This window comes from Stegastes partitus, unplaced genomic scaffold (genome assembly GCF_000690725.1).
Source record: "Stegastes partitus isolate 25-593 unplaced genomic scaffold, Stegastes_partitus-1.0.2 Scaffold1302, whole genome shotgun sequence".
In the NCBI taxonomy this organism is placed as follows: Eukaryota; Metazoa; Chordata; class Actinopteri; family Pomacentridae; genus Stegastes; species Stegastes partitus.
This window is the reverse complement of record NW_007579033.1, coordinates 47,638-56,674: the sequence shown is the minus strand read 5'-3', so window position 1 is coordinate 56,674 and position 9,037 is coordinate 47,638. Positions and strand designations below refer to the sequence as shown.

The window sequence follows — 9,037 nt, the reverse complement described above, 5'->3', positions numbered from 1 at the left end:
TGTTTGCATAGAGGTGCAGGATTTATATTGCAGTAAAAAATGAGCTCACAGTGAATGAAAATAAGACATAAGCACAATATTCCCAGAAACTGCTTGAGGTTTAATGGCTAACGTTTGACAGGGAGAAGCTTAGACACAATATGGAATATGTGAAGTCCTCTGAGTAAGATATAAGATAAACTGTGTTGAGGTTAGGGTGACTTGATTACATTAGCAATTAATTATTATTAACTTGGTGAATACAATGTTAGTATGAATAGGAACAGATAAGTCTTGTGATATTCTGTATTTTTATTATTGTTGACTGATAGTGTGAAAAAACCCCAAACTAACAGTAACTCTGCTCATAACAAGTCACATGTGTGTATCTAAAGCCTGACAGATCTCATTCTCTGGTGCCACAGAGCTCCTTTATTGCCCAAAAACTATTAAATCACATCAATGAGCCACATTGTTGCTCTTAGTGGCATGTCCTCTCATTACCTCGAACACACACGGTTTATTTTGACTGAAACCTTTACAGTCTAATGACAATACTTTTGCCAGCACACTGTGAAATTAGGCCACAAAAAGGACCCAAAACGCAAAGTAAAGGAACTCCTTGAGCCTCTATGTTACGAACAGAGGGAGAAAAAAAGACATAAAAGCTTGAACAGAGATGACACTTCAGAGTTTCTTTCGCTGCTGTACTCACCTTGTGACTCGGGGGTTTCTATCTGAGAGTTCTGGTTCTTCCCTCTCCTCCTCTGCTTCTCGTCCTCCCAGATGGCCTGCAGGCCGGGGTTCCTGCCAATCTGATCTGGACACAAAGGAAAATCGCAGCCCACATAGTGTCAGCTCATAATACCATCACAGTTTTTACTGTCTTTTTAAGGGGGGTTCTAACAAAGACAGTTTTTATGTCAAGCTGCACGGGCCAATTAAACCGACATCGGAACTCAAGCTGACAAACTTGAGCACATATATGCTGTAGGTCTATTTTGAAAAGTACAGTTTTAACAGCAGATGGAAAAGTATGAGTCAGAACACATGTATCGCCTGCCCTGGAGTGGCCTCTCCTTTCCTTTCCTCACTCTAACACAGATTCTTGGAGTGGTTTACGCTTCTCAGTCCGGTCTGATGTAAATCATAAGGAAACGTCGTACACTTGGAGCCCTGATGCAACTGCTGTCTTTAACGCAATAACACAACATCCCACAAAACAGGCACTACCGGGGTAACCTGAAGCTCTCCTCCTAACAAGGACATGTTTACTGAACTGCTCTTTTAAAGCTCCACCAACAAATCCTGCACACATGTGGCTTCAAATACCAGTGAGAATTTATCCACTGGAATAATGTTTGATTTTAAAACCAAGAAATCAGGCAGTAAACTGCTCCCTCGAGTTTACACTGAGTTTGTCACTGGCTTCAAAAAAAGACGACTCAAACTTATGTTTGTTCAACAGCGTGGTTAAGTCTGACTCTTGGTATGGACTTTGGCATCCCAGTTAGAGAGGAGATAACCAAAAAGATGGGTGTATTTTTTTTAATCAAAACCCACACCCAGTTTAGCTTTTATCAACATATGGTGACTCCACTTCCTCCTCCCATCCAACTGTTTTGTTTTCACCTCCGCAAGTACAAGGATGGGCTTCCTGTTTCCTTTCTCTTCACACTCTAAAACAAAAACAAATCCAGATGTCTGAGGTTGAAGCACACTTGAATACAAAGATGGAAAAGCAAACAGAAGCAATAGTTGCATCTGCTCTTGGGGGTACACGGCTAAATCAGACGACACCATCTGCTTTATTGGCCTCGCTCAGTTTCATCCCTCCATCGTGGAATCCCTCATCTCTGCTAATCTCTTCCCCTCTCTGCTCCCCTGTGACAGGAGGTGTTAGGTCAGCTCCACAGTGTTTATGTTTGGGGCTGCTAATGGATTTGATGTGCGGAGGCAGTCGGAGGGAGGAGGTCTGAGCAGCAGTGTCCAATCAGTCATCTGAGCTAAATGTGCTGCATCTTTCTTTTCACTTTACTTCCTCTCCCCTGTTGTGTTATTACATTTGTGCCGGTGCTGGCAACAACACTGGTTAGAGGAAAGGTGCAGCGGGTGAATACGATGTCCTGAGAGAACCTACTTTCGATCTCAAGGCGGTTGAGGACGTCTACAGCTACGGCATCGACCTCCAGCTCGCAGGTGCTCTGCTTCTGCACCTCGTCCAGAACTAAAGAGCTGCAGACAGCGAATCAAAAGAAAAATCCACATATTTGTCAGCATTCAACAATCTGCAACTAAACCTAATACACAAATGAATAACATAAACTGATAACAGCTATCACACAAGGAGACGGAAAATTGCTAAGAGCAGGAAAACAAAATTCTTTACGAAATAAGAAAAAGAGAATTATCCCATGAAGCATGATGGACACCGAGCATAAACACTGAATTTAGCTTCTACTGTCAGAGAGCATTCACATAGACTTAGCAGGGTCTGCAGGTGGGACTCACCAGGGTATGGCGTTCTCCTCCCAGCGGACAAATGTGCCCCCCAGGGTGCTGTCATTGAGCTTGGAGGTACAGGGGCTCTTCCAGGGGCTGATGCTGGGTCGACTGCTGGAGGCTGTTGGTTTTTCTGGGGCGGCTGCTGCTGCTGCTGCTGCTGCTGCTGCTGCTTCTTCTTCTTCTGGAAAAGGCACAGACACACAAAACTAAATGAATGGCAGCATACTGTAGTGCTTCAGTAAGGGAATCTGTCAACGGGCCTTTGTCTGGATTTTCCACAGTCGAGTAAAAATAAAGTAGATTTGTCACTTGCTTTTCACAGGCAGAAATGTTAAATTCAGAGGGTTATGTGACTAAAATGAGAGCGAATATTTGAAGCATGTTTACATGGGGATATTCACTTCCAATAAATACAGAGGCAAACCACCTTGGGACTCAGAATTAAAGTTTATTCTTGACCTTAGAAACAAGGCTCAAAAATCAAGTCAAAGTTTATTGACTAATCTTAATGTAGCGTTCTCTGAATCTGTTCACTACTAAAGGAAAGGAGTCGTTGGTTAAGTTTTTACGGTGTCACTTCAGTTATCATCATGTGACTTGAGTATGTGAGAAATGGTCACGCTATAGCAACTGGCCAAATACATGTGACAGCAGAAGGCGAAGAATCTCTTGTGTCAGAGGTGATTTTCCTCCATGATCTTGTACTAGTTATCCACTCACTCAAATTCGATGACCTCTGACTTCTGTCCAGTAGATGCTTGTTATGGTCTGGTGTTCACTGACAGCTGCCCTGCATTCTAAACAGCATACTTTGTCTGTTTCCTTTCAGTATGAACTACAGCTGCCCATACAAAGTAGGGCAAAGTTGTATGCAGTGTACACACATGTGCAAATACCACTTCATCATAATATTGTGCCTTGACCATCTGGCTCGTAGATCCGTTACAGTGTGAAGTTTTGTTTGTTACTCATATGTGACATATCTTCCATTGTGCAGAGGATTGTGGGTTAGAATGACCAGAAAAGCATGCAGGCTTGCATACTGCAAAATAAAACTGGATGCAGTAGGATATTCTGATGTTTTTGGCAAAGTGCATTCGACATACTGTGTATTGGGACATACTAAATCTTTTTCTGGCGTACTATATGCTATGGTAGTATGATTATTGGAATGCGCCCTTGATTTTCCAGTGTTTATTTGATTTTTCCAGTCGTAAGTCCTCCCTACTTCACAGAGAGTGTTCCCCAACGCTTGTTGATAATGTCATACTCCACTGTGCACCATGAGAGATTTTAAAGTGTTGATTTCTGCAAACCAGACTGATGCTGTGGCTATACTGTAACATGTGCAGACCTTTCACGGAGTGGCTAATGCATTACTACACCTCCATTATACTTAATGACAGTGGCTACATCAGGCATGTGAGATCCAGGCCACAAATGTAAAAATAGATCAGGCTTCTTTTTTTTGTTTTTTACATGAGGTAAGTACAGCTCTTTAACACAGAAATGGGTCATAAAGTGCCTATATTATATAAATTATATTATAAAAGTGTCTATAGGTGCATTTTTTTTTCTTTAATCTACCCATAAGCAGGAAGTGACTGCTTTATATTAAACAGGGCTTCCACTTCAGCCGTGACCATCTTGCTGACATGCATTTTGCCTGTACCTACTGATGGTTGCTTTGTAACTTAATCTCCTACAGAGTCTACTGTACTCTGCAGATATTAACTTATCCATATTATACAAACTCAGTGCAAAGCTTGAAGTTTCACAGCGCTGAGAATAACAAAATAAAAGCATGCCATCTAGTTTATCATGATCTTTCTTTTCTTTTTTTTCTTTTTTTTTTGGGGGGGGGGGGGGTTTGTTTTTACTTCTGTCCCTTAGACTTTTGCACAATCCCCTTGCTGCTGGAACATAGCAACTTTTCTCACTGTGGGATTAACAAATGATCATCTAATCCAATCTTGTTTTGCCACAATCCCATGCAGTACATGCGGTGTAGCCATCAAATTACATTCCTGCGGTACATCCCGTCCACAATCGGTCGTCATACGTAATCAGTATAGCCACGACGTTGGGTCACAAAATGGCAACGAAGCGACCTACTGAGGCAGACCACCAGGTGTTTTTCCAGATTATATCTTTTTTTTTTTTCCTCAAATGATTGCTTCCAAGGTTAAAAAAAAAAAAAAAAAGTGATATTCCACTTACAATTATTTGGAAGTGAAATGAATTGATGAGCCACCTCATCTATTTTGCTTGTCAGAACAGAAAAATTTAATGCATAATGGATCTAAGTTATGCAGTATTGGCCATTATTTCTGTAAGTGATAATCGTATTAAAAAGACCTGGGACATTGCTCCAACATCTAAACAACTTTAATTGGAGGAAAACCAAAAATGAGCTCACCTAAAATGTTGATATAAACTGCATGCACCCAAACCTAAGCCAAATACCGCAGATCAAAGTTGAACCAGCAAGTTGGACTGTAAACTGTGCTGAGTGTTTACACCAGACAGTTGGTAATAATTTTACTGTTTGACAATGTTTTTTCTTCCAAATACATTTGGATAAACAGGGGTGTTCATTTACAGCTTGACTCAGTGACCACTCACAGATCTTGTCCGGTTAAACCAGTCAGTTTTAAGCAATCCACCTGGACAGTTTGATGCTGCTATTGCTGGTACGGACGTCAAAAACTAAATCCAGTTGCAATTAACCATAATTATCTTTTAAAAATATGTAGGGAACTACGTAGCATCAGTGTGTAGAATAAAACCCCATCATTTTGTCACAAGGAGAAATTTCAAGGATATTTCTTTTAGGATTTTTGACACTTTGCAACCTCAGTATTTAGGAGGTGAGTGTTCAAGCTGTGAAATGGACTTCGAAACACATTAAGGTTTCCATTCATCTTAAACTGGCCCACTTTACCCGCCCAACCTCTTTTATCACTCTTCCACTTGATCCCAGATTAAGAACCTCCTTTCAAGTTAGAGCTCAAGAGGGGAAGAAAATGTAAACAGGTGTACCTATTATTGGGGTATTTTGGTTTCTTTGTTGAAAGGGGCACTCGAGCCTTCTTTCCATTGATTGCATCAGTGTAGAGGTGGATCAAACATGGGAACCCTGCTTTTGTCGGAGGTGAGTCAGGCGTGAGGATTTTTATAAAAGAACTTTATTAAATTCAAGTGTGGAATTTCCTGTCTTGAATCATTAATGCCCTCACATGTAAAGGAGGTCCTGCTAGGCGGGGCGCTCTCTGGGAGTACGGTGAGAGGTGTGATCGGGCATGATGAGCAGGGGTACTGGTCCGAGGTTAGAACTAAGCTGTGATCAAACAGAGTTGGCAATCAGGGGTTTAGTCTCCATCAGGGGGAAGAGGAGTTGGGTTTGTGAGAGTCAGGTTTAGCAAAGATCTAAGGAGGAAACCCTCCGTATGACACTCCCACTGAGGCCCAAGTGACTGCTGGGTTCACTGCCTCAGGTCCAAACAGCCTCTTTTCAGGAGCTAGGACACATTTCAAAATAAGTGCAGAGATATTCAACCGGCTCACTGTAGCTGGATGAAAGCTGACAATGCTGACGAACACTAAAGTCCAAACACTAAAGTCCAAATTAAGATAGCCCTAATTTCACGAAAGTTGTGCGAGTTGTGTTTATTTCGAAGATCTGTGGGCCAAGTACAAGCAGAACAAAGGAAAGTTGTCAAAATGCCAAAGACACAACGGTATAGGGGGCATTTTTATAGCTCCCTGCTGCAGCAGCAAACTTGGTGAGAAACAGCTTTTTCTGTACTGTCAGTTACAGAGGAATATCTGTATATATGTACATTAGCTAGCCACCTGGCACCTAAATTATGTGCTAGTGTATTAAAATTAGAAACACAGGCGCAACAGTATAACCAATATAAAAAGTTAGTCCGGAGTCTGGGTAATGTAAGAGGAGTCACACTTTGTGTCAAACCCACTAAGCTCTGTCAACATTTCTGCTTCTTTTAGAAAAGCAAACTCACACTACTCCCAGTAAACTAGTTTCCAGCCACATCAGTAAGCTACTAAGGATCACTGTACATGCTGAGCACCGAACAGACAAAGTTAATGACAAGCTAGTCAAAAATAGTGCAGCGTTTTACAGTTAAAGAAGAAGATGGTTTCACTGGGAGCTTGGGAAACCAGCTAAAAATAAGGAATGTTGGTTTTGCACTGTCAGGTTGCCTACAACACAACTCCAAATGAATACTAATGTTGCTCCCTATCAGCTGGATGTGTAAGTAGGAAACTGTGAGGTAACCAGTTACACAAAGTAGCCAAGAATAGAGTATTATTATTTCTTGTGATTCTACTGGGAAGACGACAATTTATTTTTATAAAGCTGCTTGCAAAGTTGCTAAACTTAGACAAAGAAAAGCTGACAAGTATTCCCTGTGTTTTGTTTACATTCTATAAACTGTCACATGCAGTTTTTGGTGTGTGGAAGCCTTATAAATCAGAGTGTTTGAAGGCAAAACCTGGAAAAGATGCAGCAAGTCTGTGGACTGTCACTCTGCAGAGTTTACAGAGCTCCAAAGGACTCGGCTACAGGGAGCTCAGGCAAACACGAGCGAGAGAGTCTGGAGACTGCAAAGTGCCTGCTGCCGACACCCAATATCTGCTTGCCTGTTCTGCCTTCACACCTTTTGATTCAGTCTTTTCACCAATTTCCTATTTCTGTAAAAGCTTCCTAAATTATTGTCAGGAGAGGGTGTGCTTCCACTACATTTTACTTTTTCCTCCTTGGTGAGAAGCTGCAAAGAGGTCAGAGGAAGCAAGTACAAAGAGCGAGAAAGAGAGAAAATAGCCAAGACCACAAGACAAACATGTGAAGAGAAGCGAGAAGGCAACATTAGAGATGAGAACAGAGAGAGCTTTGAAAAGACAGAGGCATCCTGAGGCAGAGGTGAGATCAGGACTGATCCGATATGACACAAGGCATGGCAGCCTTCCCTGGCCTGCTCTCCATCCCTGCTGTGCCACAGGGTAACAATGAAGTGAACAGTAAGAAACCCAGCTCTGCCAACTGTCCAGCAGAGACAAAAAACAGCAGTGCATTCTGCGTCCTAAAGCTGATGAGACAGCAGAGGGGGGCTCAACATATGTGTGGACTAAGAACTGTCCTAAACAGAGAGAGGGTAGGAGGTGAGAGCAAATGTCAGATTTAATTCATAGCTTTTTTTTTTCTGAGTATGATTTTGTTTATATGTAAGCTTTGTAATCAAATGTTAAAATAAAAATTATATCAAAGCAGTTTGCAGCTCGAAGGAAAAAGGAAAAACAAAGCAAACCTGCCAAAAAAGGAAAGTAAACAAGAAAATGAAAGTAAATCCCTTAGATGAGGGGTGATAAATTGTGACCTCTCCTTCTCTATAACTTACCTTTGTTGTGACTCCTGCGGAACTTGACAGCACCCAGGTTAACCAGGTTCATGCCGTACAGGTTGTAGTCTATGAAGAGCTGCAGCAGGTAGGGGATGTGGCCTTCGTGAGGCTGGTAAATCTTGTTCATCACTGCACCACTTTGTAACAGCTCACACACTCTGCAACAAACAAAGACGGCTCCGTAAAATGTCAGCCACATCAAGTATAATGGAAAGACACGTAAGTGACTACAGATAATTACTTGAATTTTCCTTCAGTTCCACACAAAGAGGCCATTTTCGGTGAATGAGGTGCGATCAAGATGTTCTAAGACTGTGTCTATAAAAAGCAAAAATTGCACCTGACCACTACCCCCTTTGAAGTGGTGACCTTGTGCAGTGCTACATGGCTCCCAGTGCTCCTGCCACATCTGAAACGCTCTCTGGAAGTCCCATTCTGGCCACTTGCAGGTGCATATTTGCAATTCTACTAAATTCCATGTCTGAATCAACCTTAATCTCAAGGAACATCACTGGTGACAGGAGTTGGGTCTCTGGCTACAGCCCAGAGAATTAACAGCAGTTTTCAGTGGTAAAGCCTGTGGTGTCCAAGGCTAAAGAAGGCACATCAGGTCAGCAACACAACCAAGAGAATGCTCGTCTCTTTGTGTGACACTCACAGGGTTGTACACTGTGTATGTATTCCCAGTGTCCAACTGTTATAACCCACGACCTCCGCTATAACCCTTGTACATGGGAAGCCAGCTCAACCAGGTGAGCTATAGCGGCACCCAACAGAACAGAACTTCCAGAACCGTTTCAAATATGGAAGGAGCACTGCAAGTAGTGTACCGCTGCACAAGAAGACTAATTAAAAAAACGATAGCAGCCACATTTAAATGAGGTACAACTTTTGCTTTTGGTATGCACAGTCTCTGAACTTTTTGATCACACCTCGTTGAGAATATAGGAGGTGGTCTCCCTTTGAAAGCCAAAAGGTTTGGCTGCTACAAGTTGGCTGTTGTGTCAGTGAATTATGAATGGTCTCAACAGAGGACGTTAATCATTTGTGGGTAACAATTGTTCTTTCTCTACATCAAACATAGAGAAGGAAAGTATTGCATTTAGATGAAGCTGAGAAAGACAAAT

At 42.0% G+C, this 9,037-nt stretch overlaps 1 protein-coding gene across 1 annotated transcript in view; it reads right to left on the bottom strand.

Moving 5' to 3' along the window:
* rev3l (REV3 like, DNA directed polymerase zeta catalytic subunit) overlaps positions 1-9,037 on the bottom strand; it is a 90,846-nt gene that overhangs the window by 40,626 nt on the left and 41,183 nt on the right. The window contains exons 4-7 of the mRNA XM_008298289.1: positions 7,908-8,068; positions 2,491-2,665; positions 2,120-2,214; positions 695-799 (exon numbers count right to left, since the gene is read on the bottom strand). Of these exons, the coding sequence (XP_008296511.1) occupies positions 695-799; positions 2,120-2,214; positions 2,491-2,665; positions 7,908-8,068 (536 nt within the window). The remainder of the gene's footprint in view (positions 1-694; positions 800-2,119; positions 2,215-2,490; positions 2,666-7,907; positions 8,069-9,037) is intronic.